We start from the raw sequence: 14,868 nt of genomic DNA on the forward strand, positions 1-14,868 counted from the left end.
GTGACACATAAATGGTAGTGTTCAGGTCTGGTTGGGCATCATTTCGGTATTGCTTCCTGGTTATTGAGCAGGCCTTAAATGCCCACATGGCAAGTGCCTGACTCTCCTTGGGGCCTCTAATTAAAATATCCGCCAACTTTCCTCCAGCTGAAAGTTTTGTCTTTTCGTATACTAGGTAACACGAACAGATACCCCCCCAGTACTACTCTTTCTCGATAGGCTGCCAGGGGCGTTTGCAGTGGATGGCATAGCTAAGCCAACCACTCGAGTCCAACCCGCCATACCACCTAAGCCCTCAACACCACCAGGCATAAATCATACATCGTCAGCTTATAAGCCCGGAGATGTCACCGGAACTTTCCTCGTATGGCCAACTGGCACTTATCTAGTGAGCCCCATGGTTCGAATGCAAGGTTCAGAATTCCCGAAGTCACCGGGTCCGCCTGCAAATGCACAGCTGTTTTTTTTGAGCCTGAAGGTTGAGATATGCCCTCCATAAAGGCTAGACCTAGAATCTAGAGCGTGTTCTGTGTCCTGTGTCGGTAATTTTAGCCCCTAGCTTTGATAGGGGTTGGCTCCGCTGCAGCTTGACTCCGCTTGACTCCCCTCCGCCGGTCTGTTATCCTAGCAGCCTTCTCTCCCCTTACGTATAACAAACTATTCGAATCAAAGGCCCTTTTGCTTTGTTAATACTGGGACTTTTAAACCTTGTGGAAGGTGGGAGCTAGGTCCGAAGATGCTCCCCCAGGTTGATACAAATTCTTGTTTGCAAATGGGGTTGAATCACACAGTCGAGCTACACCCGTTGGGTAACATTGTTATGCCGTCTCAAACAAAGAGTTATTACTTCATATATCAAGGCTATTCCTCCTGGATGACTATACCTTTTCATCTAAAAATCATTTTGGGCTTCAGCAAACCACGTCCCAAATGCCCCACCCTTCTGAAAAACCCGAAATGACGGCGGACCCTATTGCGATAATTGGAACAGGATGTCGATTCCCGGGAGATTCTACATCCCCCTCTCGACTCTGGAAGCTGATCCGCAACCCGCACATTGTGGCTTCCGAGCCTCCCAATGCTCGGTTCGATGTCAATGCCTTTTACCACGAGACCGCAAGTTTTCCAGGAACCACCAATACAAGGGAGTCTTACTTCCTAGCAGAAGATCCTCGACCATTCGATGCTCCATTTTTCAACATTTCTGCTCTTGAAGCTCAAAGTATCGATCCCCAACAGAGGCAGCTTCTAGAAACAGTGTTCGAGTCTATTGAAGCAGCGGGTCTTCGTATGGACGAGCTTCGTGGTTCTTTTACGGGCATCTTCTGCGGTGTTATGAGCGGTGACTGGGGAGATCTCGTGTCCGCAGATTACAAATCTATCCCTCGTTATTTGGCAACTGGTGTAGCCCGAAGCAATCTTGCTAATCGAATCTCTTACTTTTTTGACTGGCATGGCCCATCTGTGGCTGTGGATACTGCCTGCTCGTCTAGCTTGGTTGCTCTTCATCAGGCTGTTTCTGCTCTCCAACGGAATGAGTGCTCAGTGGCTATTGCAGCTGGAACGAATCTGCTTCTTAGTCCTGGCCTCTTTATCACAACAACAAAATTCCAGATGCTATCTCCTACAGGCCGTAGCCGTATGTGGGATTCTAAGGCTGATGGCTATGCCAGAGGCGAGGGGATTGCATCGGTTGTTCTAAAACGATTGAGTGATGCTGTTGCTTGTGGTGACCCAATCGAATGCGTCATCAAAGCTACTGGTGTGAACCAAGATGGCCGCACTATGGGCCTTACAATGCCTTCCAGTGCGTACCAGTTACAGCTAATTGAGTCCACATACGCTTGCGCCGGATTGAACCCAAAACTTGCTGAAGACCGTTGTCAGTTCTTTGAGGCCCACGGGACCGGGACGTTGGCAGGCGATCCACAAGAAGCATCGGCCATCTATCAAGCTTTCTTTGGAACGCCCGTCCCTGGTAATGAAACCAAAGAGACTGGAGATATCCTACATGTGGGGTCTATAAAAACCGTTATTGGACATACTGAAGGCACTGCGGGCCTAGCAGGCCTCATCAAGGCTTCGTTATGCATCCAGAATGGTGTTATACCCCCCAACTTGCTCTACGAAAAACTCAATCCTGAACTGGAACCTTTTGCCGCCCATCTCAAAGTGCCTACCGAACCCCTTCCTTGGCCATCCCTTCGGCCAGGAGTCCCTCGGCGCGTGTCTGTCAATTCCTTCGGATTTGGAGGAACAAATGCACATGTTATCCTTGAAAGCTACCATAGTGCTCAAGACCAAAAACCACCCAACGGAGTCAAATCGGCCACTCTTCTTCCTGCTGTGCTTCCATTTGTTTTTTCCGCCACTACTGGTAATGCGCTTGCTGCAGTCCTCCACAAATATTTACAGTACCTTCAGAAGAATCCCTCCATAAATCTAATGGACCTTGCATGGACTTTACTTCGTCGGAAATCTGCCTTAAAATATCGCTTGACACTATGGGCCCCAGCCGTTGATATCCTGCTGAAGAAGATCGAAGAAGAACTTGAATTCGCCAAAACAACTCAATCATTGAGGTTTAGTTACCAGCGCAGCACTGGCGCGCGGAAGTATATCTTAGGAGTGTTTACAGGTCAGGGTGCTCAGTGGCCCCAAATGGGGTTTGATCTAATTTCAAGTTCTTCTGATGCTCTCATGTGGCTACAAGAGATGCAAGACTCTCTTGATCAATTGCCAAACAAATATCGTCCCAAGTTTTCTCTCGTCGATGAACTTTCTGACGCATCTTCGAACCTCAACAATGCAGTTCTCTCCCAGGCACTATCTGTGGCTGTGCAAATAATCCTTGTCAGATTTCTCTCTGCTCTTGGGGTTTCATTTGTCGCAGTAGTAGGCCACTCTTCTGGCGAAATTGCTGCTGCGTATGCCGCTGGACTCCTTAGTGCTACAGATGCAATTAAAATTGCATATCTGCGGGGTCTTGTGGTCGCTCAAGCTTGTTCTAAGACTGGTCAGCCTGGGGCGATGATGGCTGTTGGAATATCTGCAGAGGACGCCGTAGCTCTTTGTATACAGGAAGAGTTCAAGGGAAGAGTTACGATGGCGGCAAGCAATGGCCCAACTAGCGTGACATTGTCTGGCGATGCCGATGTGATCCATGAATTAGAACATACACTTAAAGAAGAGAAGAAATTTACCCGAATTCTTCGTGTCGATAAAGCATATCACTCCCATCATATGGAACCTTGCTCCTACCAGTATCTCCTGGCGATGGAAGAATGCAACATTAAACCCCAATCTCCAAACAACACTTGTTGGTACTCAAGTGTATATTCCGAAACCGAGATGACTACCGCAAAACACAAGCTAAGCCTTAGCTCTGGCTACTGGAAAGAAAATATGGTTAACCCAGTATTGTTTTCCCAGGCTATAGCGACCGCTCTCTCTCAGGAAAATTCATCGCCTGATTTGGTGATTGAAGTCGGACCACACCCAGCTCTTAAAGGACCAGTGCAGCAAATCTTTGCAGATATTTTACCTTCAGGGTCGGATGTTCCTTATATTGGACTTTGCAATCGTGGGGGCAATGGGGTCGAGTCTTTTGCGTCCGCTATCGGGAATATGTGGGCTTGTTTGGGCCCAGATGCTTTGGATATTACTAGCTATCTGGCATTATTCAACTCATCCCAGCAGCTGAAGTTTGTCCAGGACCTTCCAACATATCCATTCGATCATAGCAAGGAGTATGATTTTCAAACACGACTGTTAAACCAACACTTGCACCACCGCGGCATTACACACCCTCTGCTTGGAACTTTGGAGCCGGAAACTGCTGATGGGGAGTGGCGCTGGCGGCATTATCTGCGACTGGAAGACCTTCCATGGCTTGGTGGGCATTGTGTCGAATCACAGATTGTATTTCCAGCTAGTGGATATCTTGTTATGGCTCTGGAGGCTGTTCATGCCATTGCACATGATCGGGCTATGCACCTTTTACAGCTTCATGACGTGCGAATTCATCAAGCAATTGTATTGCCAGACCATGGCTCATCTGGAATTGAAACACTCTTCCGGCTCATCCAGTCAAGGGAGCAAGGTAACGTCACCACTGGAACCTTTCACGTACATGCTAGCACAGGCGACTCGTTTCAGGTTCGCGCCTCTGGAACCTTTCAGGTAAGCTGGGGCCAACTCGATACAGCAGCTTTACCAGATCAGAGTGAAGTAGAACCTGGACTGAAGCCCGTGGATATCGAAGACTTCTACTTATTCCTTGCTAAGATGGGCTATAATTTTAGTGGAATGTTCAAACGAGTACACTCCCTTTCTCGAAAGAAGGACTTATCTCATGGCGAAATATACAATATTAGTTATGACGATAAGATATGTCCATTTTTGTTTCATCCCGCAGTCTTGGACGCTTGTTTTCAAACTATGCTTGGTGCGCTTGGTGCACCTGATGATGGTGAGCTTTATACATTGATGGTTCCAACACGTATCAAGTCAGCAATCATTAATCCTGCATTCTGCGGCGCGTTTGGCGGTAATTGTACCGACCAACTCCTTTCTTCAGACACCACTGTGATTAAACTCGACGCTGATGGTATTTCTGGTGATGTTGATCTTTTCACTCATGACAGGCGCTGCATAATTCAATTTGAAGGAGTTGAAATCTCGCCGCTTCTACGGCCACAGGACGAGAGGCAAATTTTCTCCAAACTTGTCTGGGGACCATTCTCTCCGAATCCGGACTGGGAATCTTATTGTAAATCACCAGAAGCCTCTGTCCATCTAATGATGGCGATGGAAAAAATTTCCCTTCTGAATGTGAAGCTTACGGTATCACAGTTGACTATGGAGGACCGTGAAAACCTGGACTGGCATCGCTCCAAGGTGGTGGCATGGATGGACCACATATTGGAACTAACTCGCAAGGGACACCATCCCATTTGCCCCAAGGAATGGTTAGAGGGCAGTAAAGAAGATATCAACAGAATTTCTCAAGAACTTTCTGGGTCTGCCGCCGTTGATATGGCTGGCGTCGTCGGAGCAAACATGATACGGTTTCTCCGTGGTGAGACGTCTATGCTAGAAGAAGTCCGTAAGAATGATGTCCTTACACGTTTCTACAAATTCGATCCAGAAACTCAGGTGATGAACGAGCAAGTTGGGCGTATGGCTGCTCAGATTGCTTTCCGATTTCCTCGCATGAAGATCTTGGAAATTGGTGCGGGCACAGGCTCTGCCACCAATGCAGTTCTTGAATGTATTGGTCGATCTTACTACTCCTATACTTTTACTGATATCTCCGTGGGATTCTTTGAAGAAGCACAGGCTGCTTTTGCTGCACACGAGGATCGGTTCATTTACCAATCTCTTGACATCGATCGAGATCCCCTTCAGCAAGGTTTCGAGGAGCATTCGTATGACCTGATTGTGGCAGCAAATTGTCTTCACGCCACAAGAACGATCCAGCAGACTATGACCTATGTCCGACGACTGCTCAAACCAGGAGGATATCTAATACTGTTGGAGGTGACAAATATGGAAACCATCAGGACCACCTTCCTTGTTGGTGGTTTCGAGGGCTGGTGGGCTGGCCACCAAGATGAGCGTGTCTGGGGCCCCATGCTCAGTGTCCCGAGTTGGGAACAAGTCCTCAAGCAAACGGGATTTAGCGGCATCGATGCGCATACTATGCTCGGAGACCCAAAATATAGCGTTAACTCGGTGATTGTTTCACAGGCTGTTGATGATTATTTCCGTCTCTTACGAGAACCCTTAGCCGTGTCCTTTGACGAAGCATCGATACCACAGCTTCAAGAACTAGTAATTTTAGGTGGGGCCACGGATAAAACCTCTTCTCTTGCGTCCGATTTGTGTATTATTTTGAAAAGCCGCTTTGACCGCATTATTTGCGCCGATACCCCCGAGTTGGTCGAGATAGATGAGATATCAAACCCAGTAATCCTGAGCTTGGTTGACCTTGATCGACCCTGTTTCCAGGAGCTAAATGAAAAGCGCCTTCAATATCTTCAGAAATTGACCACTGCTGCGGCAAAACTTTTGTGGGTGGCGACTGGGTCCGAAGGCGACTGCCCTTATCTTGGAATGAGTAAGGGATGGTTGAGATCTCTAGCTCACGAGAACAAAAGCTGCCTATACCAATACCTAAATATTGACAGGATAGATGCAACAAGCTCGTCACTTCTCGCAAGTACCCTGATGAGCCTGGCATATACAAACTGTCGGAATGACTACACACTGTCAACAGGCATCCATACTACTGAGCCTGAATTGCACTTTAAAGATGGCGTCATGAGGATCTGCCGTCTCCATAAAGATCCAGTCCCGAATAAAAGGTATGTTTCGGCCAGAAGATATGTTCACGAGGAGGTAGAACTATTGAATTCCACAGTCTGTGCTATTCCAGATACCAGAAATTGTTATCAACTGCATGTCGATAAACGCCGGCCAAGTGTTGAAAGGAAGACGAACAGAGTCTTGATACGAACGCGATATTCAACCGCGAAAGCCATCCAGGTTGGAGATGGCTTCCTCCATTTGGTTATTGGTGAAGAGGAAGGAACTGGCATTCGGCGCCTTGCCTTTTCTGAAGACCATAAATCGAAGGTAGAAGTACCAGCTGACTTAGCCTTGGACGTCTCTAACAGTGTCCCTCCTGGAAAAGAGGCGATCTTTCTGAAAGCCGTTGTCGACTGTGTAATTGCAAGTTCGTTGGTGGAAAATGGAGCTCCTAATAGCTCCATCATTATTCACGACGCCGGTGGCGTACTCCGAAATTCGATTTGCAACCTAGCTCGCCCAAAATGCATTAAGACTCACTTTACCACAAGCAATCCTACCGCTGATGAAGAAAATACCACATTCTTACACCCAAGAACCTCGACACGGGCCTTAATTGGGGTTATTTCGGAGAATCTATCTCTGATAGCAAGTTTTTCCACGAAGGAAGAGGAGACAGGCAGTATCTTCGCCCGAATTCGGACCTTGCTGCCTAAAAATATTGAACGTCATACATTAGAGACACTCTTCCAACTGGAGCCTCGCCAACCAAAACAGGGCTATATCAATCAACTAGCTGATAAACTCCATGGCGCTTGCACACTGGCCACCAAACTGGTGGATGATAATCTGAAATGTGAAGTGGTTACCATTGACAATCTTCGAAACCAACCCGTGAAGCCTGACAGTTTGATCGATTGGAGCAGGTCTTCTCGTGTCTTAGCAAGGGTGGACCCGGTGACATCACTGGTTACATTTTCGAAGAACAAAACTTATATCTTAGCTGGAATGGCGGGAGACTTAGGTCAATCTTTATGTACTTGGATGGTTAGAAAAGGAGCGCACTACGTTGTCTTGAGTAGTCGAAGCCCTAATGTCGACCCGAAATGGATTGAAGCCATGGCAAAAGAAGGAGCTCAAGTGGTCCCTATGGTTATGTAAGTGTTTCTACCAATTTGTATTCTCAGGCAAGTGAAGCTGAGGCGCTGATATTATTATTGCAGGGATATCTCGAATCGCGCTTCGGTTGGCGCCGTCTTCCATGAGATTCAAAACCGATTTCCCCCTATTGGAGGCGTGGTACATGGTGCCCTGGTTCTTGCAGACTGCCTGTTCAAGGACACTGCCCTAGAGCTCATGCAGAAGACCTTCGCCGCTAAAGTCCAAGGAAGTTTGCTTTTGGATGAAATTTCGGAGAATATTGCAACCTTGGATTTCTTCGTTATAATTGGATCATTGACTGGAATCGTCGGCAACTGGAGTCAATCTGCATATTCCGCAGCTACAGGCTTCCAAACTAGTCTCATTCAACAGCGTCGTGCGCGAGGTCGCGTTGGGAGCATCATCCACCCAGGCGTGATTAGTGGAGTGGGCTACATCGCCCGTGCGGGCACCTCTCTTGCATACTACGTGCGAAATGCAACGGGCTCGTTCCTCCTATCTGAACGAGATTTGGACAAGATGTTCGCCGAGGCTATTCTTGCTGGACCTCCGGATTCCGGCCTGAACCCTGAGATCATCACAGGAACGCCATCTCTCAACCCTGAGCAGCACACGAATGTCGTCTGGTATGAGAATCCCATGACCTGGGACTGTATTGATTACTGTGTCAAGCCTGCAGCAGATACAGGTGTCGTGATTACACTCGGCTCGATGAAGGCTTTACTTGAATCGGCAACAAGCATGCAGGATGTCTCCGAAATCATTAGCGCTGGTTTAACTGCCAAAGTTCGCAGCAAGTTTAATCTTTCGGCGGATATCGAGGTGACGCCATCCACGCGGCTTGCAGATTTGGGCATGGACTCCCTGGTTGCAGTGGACTTGCGGACCTGGTTTGCCGAGAAGCTAGCAGTCGAAATCCCCCTTCTACAGATCATGAGCGGCACGTCCATTCAGGAACTCACAACAGAGGCCGCCTCGGGGGTTCCAGCCATCTTAATCCCAAATGTTAATATAACTGGAACGAATTCCTCTTTACCGGTACTATCTAGTAACTCTCAATCTGACTCCCCTACGGCGCAGTCATATGATATGGTATCATCTGCCGGATCGGAGGATAAATAAGGATTTAACTGTGTGTTGGACTGGGCATAACACCGGTTTGTAATTAGATCGCGTGGTTATGAACTTATAGGGTGTGGAACTTCGCTAGTTCCTTCCGTGAATTTTCAAAGTACGTGTAGAACAGGATATTGATTCCTGAATCAAATAAGCTCAGCATAGTCTAGCCCAGTATGCTATATATCAGCACAAAGGATGACATGAGTAGATAGTGAATATTTAAGCAACAGTGTATTGTGCATCTCAGTTGAAGTTCATCACAGCTCTTGAAGAATAGAGAACTGTGGTAAGGAGGTTGATTGCTTGGCATATCGCATTATAGATATTCCGAACTCCTTGGCGTTATATTTATCCTTATTAGTCAGCAGTAAGCGGCATGGGCAGCACAGATCAAGGGGTCGCCCAGACTACAAGTCATTCAAAGTGAGAAAAGCATAGCTTGAGCCTGGCCAAATAGGTGAATGATCATGTTGCCAATACCGGATTTTAATGATGGATTGAGCGTTAAATTGCCCTAGTTACTGGCCAGGCGGCTGCTTGATATTTTGTATGGTTAATATCACTGAACGTTCGAGACTTGTGGGTTAATAGTTTTGACGTCAGAGATGTATCACGATACAGCTTGGGAATCTTGACGGTTAGTAAATCAATATTCCTTGAATCTGTGATTACTCCTTGCTATGCTTTTATCTTCGGTGGGGACAGGCACTTGTGATCAAGGGGGCAACGGTGCAATGACGACGTAGGGGGTATGTAGCAAGAGGGGCATAATAGACTATGGTCAGCAAAGCAAGAATGTGAGGATAATAGGCTAGGCGAATATTAAAAACCGGTATAAAGGCAGCAAAAGCAAGAAATTAGAAGAAGCCAGGGCATCATGAATTTGGCAGAAAAAAAGCGTGTGCTCGTAGAATGCGTAAATGACTAGTGCCTCTGATATTTCCTCCACGAAAAGTGTGCTGCAAATCGTTTGGGTAACGACCGGGTTGTCTGACGTTTGAGCTCTGAAGTAGAGTGCGTTTCAGGTTTGACCAGCGTTGAACCAGATAAATTGGGCTCGCTCAACGGCTGACACGTGGAAGGCGAAGGGGAACATGTTTCATTGTCCATTGGCAGCTCGTGCGCGGGAGACACGATATTTGCCTCGTTGAAATCAATTCGTATAGATGTATCCATAGCAAATCGGCGTTCTAGGCATTCGCGAAATGTGATAAGAGGTTCTTTCGAGAGGGTTGCAGGGTCTTCAAGAGAGCCTTCATTTGCAGCTTTATGGCCCGACATGGCGTTTTGAGAAGCAGCTTTTTTGACAGATCGCTCCGACCGAAACTTGAGGTTACTGGTACTTTTAGACTTCACGAGAAAGAAGTCATTCCGGGGCGCCTGTGTCTCTGTATTTAATGCGTTTGAGGTGCGTGGTCGCTTTATGGTGTTTTTTCGTTCTGGTATAATGCTTGCAGACGGCATCGGAATGGCGGAACCGTGCTCTTCACCTTTGCACACAGCCGGTTCTTCAGTCAGGGTAGCGAGCCTGTTAGGCTGCTGTATTGACGCTTTCTCAGGCGCCATTGGAAGTGGGTCTGTCGGGAGCTTGGAGTAGGCAGGCGGAAAGGTAGGCTCAGGGAGCGGCTGCTCTGGAGGGTTTGATGTGGTAGTTTTTGCGGGCAGAGCGGGCTGACTGGGAAATTTGCGGCACCTGACATTTTCAACAAGCAGTGAACATGAATTCCGTAGATATAGTGAAGTAAGGGGGTCGAGATATGGCCGCTCGATGACTGGAGAGCCAGGTCTGTCGCGAGTCGAAGTGTCTATGACACTGAAGCTTCGATTCGGCTCAATTCTGGGTATCTCCTTGGTGGTACTATACTCCTTGAGCTGGAGAGCCCCAATGGCGTTAGTTGGGTGTAGGCATCCTGAGAGACAAGAAATGCTCACCGTGGAATGACGGCGGAAATTGAGAATGCGCTTCATGGTGACGCACAGAACTCCACGCTCACACAAGCTTATGGGGCAGCACGGGGAAGCTTAAAGAAGCTTATACGATGTGGGCGATGGCGTGCAGTTTGTGTTTGTTGCGGGGACACGAGAGGAGAGAGAGAGGCGTGAGGAAGTTGGCAAGCATCAACCAGAGGGAGCAGAGACAAACAATTAATAAAGGGCAGCCATGGTGGCCGGCAAGGCAGAGCAGCAGCAGGGCAAAGAAGCAACGGAAGAGAAGCAGAAAGAAAAGAAGAAGCAAAAAAAAAAGTAAAAGTCAAGCAGACTTTCAGACCACAGCAGATGAGTTCATCACGGGCTCGCTAGCTAGCTGGCAGGCCGCCGGGCTTCGGGCTGACTAGCGGTCACCCGCCGCCGGGCGTAAATTGGCCTGTTGCGGCGCGATCGCGAGGCATCGCCAGCCAGAGGGAGGAGCTAGCGAGCTGGGGGGAAGGATGCCGCCGTCGCTAGCTAGGTGATCTGTCACCCGCCCGCGGCCCTCCACACGGCGCTCTCCACTCGCGTCGCTCACGCCCGTCGCCGCCGACGCCGCCGCCAGAACGTCGACGCTGACGCTGACGCCGCGGTCCAGCGTGCGCGTTCGCTCGCCGAGCCTGCGTGCTCGTCGCCGTCCGTCGCCGGCCAACACGCACGCGGGTCGCTGCGGCACGGCCGAAAAGGGGTTGGTCCGCGCCGCGCCGGCCAATCACACCGCGCGCTACCCCGCCGATCGCGCTTATGTCAGCAACGACCCCGGCGGCGCTTGTTTGAAGGTCGAACGTGCTGCCGGGCTGATCCCGGCGCTGCGACGACACCAGCAGCCCAGCCCGGCCGGCGAGGGAATGCCACGCTGTGCATGTGAGCCAATGTGGGCGTGTCTCCGTTCGTGGATGCAAGAGCGGCAACAACAAAATAATCATCTGTGGTGTTCAAGCTGCTGAATATACACCAGCAAAGTCTAATCTCAGGTAGATACAGCCCCGCACACCACCATACCAGAGCGCACGAAAGAAAACAGACATCTCTTTTATATCATGTCAGCCCACCCTGTGAGGCCTGCGCTACCGTACTCCGTCATAATGAAGTTGTCGTCGTTCCATGCTGTCTATCGGGGATATCATGCCACATTACAAGGAATAACGGAAGGCGGGCGATTTGTCACCCATGCGCGCCATTTCCTCCTCCGTCAAGTCGCCCGTACCCTCTTCGTCGCGCTTCTTGTTGATGCGCTGGTAGCAGATGCGCAGCGTCAGCGCCGCCAGCATACCCGCAACCACAAACCCGAGCTCCAAGCTATGTCCGACATAGTATTTCGGCGCATCACCGGGCCGGTAGAAGTTAGCTGCCATCGCACCACAAAGGTTACCAATGCCGATTTGGATAGCCATGCCGGTGGCTCGCTTGTAGCTGCCCGCCAAGTTGCTGCTAAGCCACGTAATGTTTCCGGGGAATGCAGGATACAAGCCTGTTTCTCGTCAGTCGTCTGAAGTGCCCAGGGTCAGGTGGGATAATGCACTTACCGCATACGGCAATGAAGACGCCGGCGTAGACCACGCCAGGCACGCCTCGACCAGCAGACGCAATGCAAATAATAAACCCAAGCGCAATGATGCCCATGTAGAAGAGAACAAAGGGCGAACGTGAGCCTTTCTTGTCAGCATACCACGCAGTGGCAATGGCCAGTGCGGCAGCAGTGCAGTAAACAGGAACCTATCCACGGGTGAGTATTCCAGCTAAGGATTGTTTTATAACAAGAGACAACAACGTACTGTTAAAAGTTGCGCTGTGGATGCTGTGTAGCCGAGATCTCTGATGATTGAGGGGAGGAAAAGAGAAAGACCATAAAGCGGACACACGATGCCCCAGAACACTGCGAGCTGGTTAGAGAGACTCACGGCTACAGAGGAAAAATCCACCACTCACTGACGATGGCAACATAGACTTGCCAGTCCTTGAAAGCATCCCACACATATTTCCACTCGAATTCATCAGCTTGCGCGACCCTCTTGGCACCTGGTTTGGTTCCCTGGTACTTCAAACGGTGGACAACAAAGGCTCGTTCCCTTTCTGTGAAGAAGGGTGCAGTGTCGGGGAAGTCATAGATGGTCCAGAAAGACATGACTGCCACAACAACTGTCAACAGTCCTTCCAGAATGAAGATCCAACGCCATCCAGCATAGCCACCGACACCGTCCATTTTCTATTCTTGGTTAGATATGCAATCCCAGACCATTAGAGTGTGGAATGAGTACTCACAGCAATTCCATAGGCTAATAGTCCAGAAAATGCACCAGCCATACTGGCGGCACTAAAAAACAGAGCTTGTCTGAACTGGCCCTCCTTGGAGCAGTACCACATCGTGATGTAGTACGCACATCCTGGGTACAATCCAGCCTCTAGGAAACAGCATGAAGTTAGTGGTTGAGCCAGCAAACATGGGAAAGAGAGGCGAGTACCTGTTATTCCAAGAAATATACGTGAAATCAATAGGCCGTGATAATTCTGCACGATACCCATCAAGGTCTGACCTAACGTATTAGCAAAACGCAAGCTAAAATTCCGGGGATCAGGTGGGCCTACCATAACAGTACCCCAAGCAAGCATGATGGAAGGGAGATCTTCAACGGTTATCGTTAGCCTTCCTGCAAGGGGTGGGTGGGATGATCACAGGGCATACGCACAGATGGATGGCTTGAGCTTCTTTAGCAGCACATTGGACGGAATCTCAAAGGTGGCATAGGTAAAGAAGAAGACCGTCACTAGAAAAACACGATTGCTAACATTAGTCTCTGGACAGACATCATGCATATCGTGTTATGGGTAGGAGAAAGGGAAACATACAGCACCAGTTGTACTCAGAGCCCTTCAGATTCAGGTCCTTTTCCAGCCCCTCCAACCGAGCGTTGCCGATATTTCCTCGATCCAGGAAAGAGAGCAGGTAGAGCAAAGCCAACATGGGGATTAGACGAATGTCCATCTTGCGCAACACCTTCTTCTCGTCCACATCGCTGAAGTCCTCATCTGGTGCAATCTCATTCTGGACATCGCAGGCCTCCTTCTCGGAGTCCGGAGCCACCTTTGCCATCTCAGCAGGTACGGTTTCTTTCTTGTCAAACATCTCGGTGAAGCGCATACCACTGCCCAGTCAAGAGGAAATCAGGTCTGGATGCAGGGCAGATCAGGGCGGGAGGAGGTAGGGATAAGTTTTGGGCAGTCAAAACGCGAGATAAATAATATAGTCTTTGTGGGAGGCTTCCCATCTCACATAGTTAACCGCGAATCGGGCTTGATCGACACGGAACACAAGAACACGTGAACCATGATCCGCCTGCGTGACTCCGAACCAGACGCTCCTCTCCAGGCTCAGCAGTGGAGGCAACATGGAATGCGGAATTGCTGTGCGCTTGGCCTGCCACCATGCAAAGGCCGTTCATGCTTCCTGACGCTGTGTTGTCGGCCCTTTTCCCCGCAAATAGAAACCTAGACAGACCGGGGAAAAGCAATCAGGTTGGCAGGCTGGGGCAACAACCAGCAAAGCAGGGCAGGCAACCCCCACACGCGCTGGGGGAGAGGTGGATGGGATGGGATGAGAAGTCCATGGAATCAGAGCGGAGCGCCGGACTAGCGCCCCATGCTCAAGCATGCAGACAAGCACAACAAGGTGGCCTAGGGCCTTAGCATGCATATCAAGAGCGGAATTAGGAAGCTGGCACAGGGAGTGCACGCCCGCCACTGATTCCGTGGTCGACCAGGCTTTCTCGGTACCAGGGGCCCACGTCGATCGGCGCCTACGCCTGGTGCGACATGGAGAGGAAGCCCGTTGGACGCCGGGCCAGTGAACGCCGTGACAAGGCTGCTGATGCACCGCGCGCGCTGATGTAGCATCGCTTCCCTCCAGCTGCTCCACCGCCGTCCAGGCCAGACGTGCTGGGCAACCCCGTCGCAGAATCCGCTTGCCCCCAGATTTTTGTTTCGTTGAAATAAGCACAGGATTAAGGTTGCCACCAGCGGACGAGCTAGCGAGCTGCTGAGGCGCCCCCCGGGTGCCTTTTTATTTATTTATTTTTTTTTCGTTCGGGCCTGTGGGACATAGACGAAGGAGAAAAGGATCAATCCTTCAGGTTGTCTGCCGGCTGAGCCAGACTCCGTTGCACAGCGAGGATGGCGGCTCGCCGCAGGCAGTGTAGCATTGGTAGGCCGGTTGGCGAGACAAGGCAATATATTTAGGCGGGCGGCGGCTGCCGCAAATACACTGGCACAGCTGCGGCTGCGGCTGCGATTTCGGAGTCAGGCCATCGCTGG

General features: G+C 49.8%; 3 protein-coding genes across 3 annotated transcripts; 1 reads left to right on the forward strand and 2 right to left on the reverse strand.

The window, feature by feature from the left end:
- Window positions 1-930: 930 nt before the first annotated feature.
- On the forward strand, window positions 931-8,595 carry LOZ57_004918 (uncharacterized protein; the record flags this gene model as incomplete). The annotated part of the gene is made up of 2 exons (XM_049253957.1): window positions 931-7,469; window positions 7,536-8,595. 2 exons carry the CDS (start codon window positions 931-933, stop codon window positions 8,593-8,595), a joined length of 7,599 nt encoding a protein of 2,532 aa, XP_049107026.1.
- Window positions 8,596-9,516: 921 nt separating this feature from the next.
- LOZ57_004919 (uncharacterized protein) lies at window positions 9,517-10,560 on the reverse strand (the record flags this gene model as incomplete). The annotated part of the gene is made up of 2 exons (XM_049253958.1): window positions 9,517-10,464; window positions 10,525-10,560. 2 exons carry the CDS (start codon window positions 10,558-10,560, stop codon window positions 9,517-9,519), a joined length of 984 nt encoding a protein of 327 aa, XP_049107027.1.
- Window positions 10,561-11,693: 1,133 nt separating this feature from the next.
- LOZ57_004920 (uncharacterized protein) lies at window positions 11,694-13,684 on the reverse strand (the record flags this gene model as incomplete). The annotated part of the gene is made up of 9 exons (XM_049253959.1): window positions 11,694-12,031; window positions 12,087-12,276; window positions 12,336-12,436; window positions 12,490-12,766; window positions 12,823-12,962; window positions 13,023-13,089; window positions 13,147-13,184; window positions 13,248-13,325; window positions 13,408-13,684. The coding sequence occupies 9 exons, from the start codon at window positions 13,682-13,684 to the stop codon at window positions 11,694-11,696; spliced, it is 1,506 nt and encodes a 501-aa protein (XP_049107028.1).
- Window positions 13,685-14,868: the final 1,184 nt, after the last annotated feature.

The sequence above is a fragment of the Ophidiomyces ophidiicola genome, assembly GCF_022830035.1.
Source record: "Ophidiomyces ophidiicola strain CBS 122913 chromosome Unknown scaffold_22, whole genome shotgun sequence".
NCBI lineage: Eukaryota > Fungi > Ascomycota > Eurotiomycetes > Onygenales > Onygenaceae > Ophidiomyces > Ophidiomyces ophidiicola.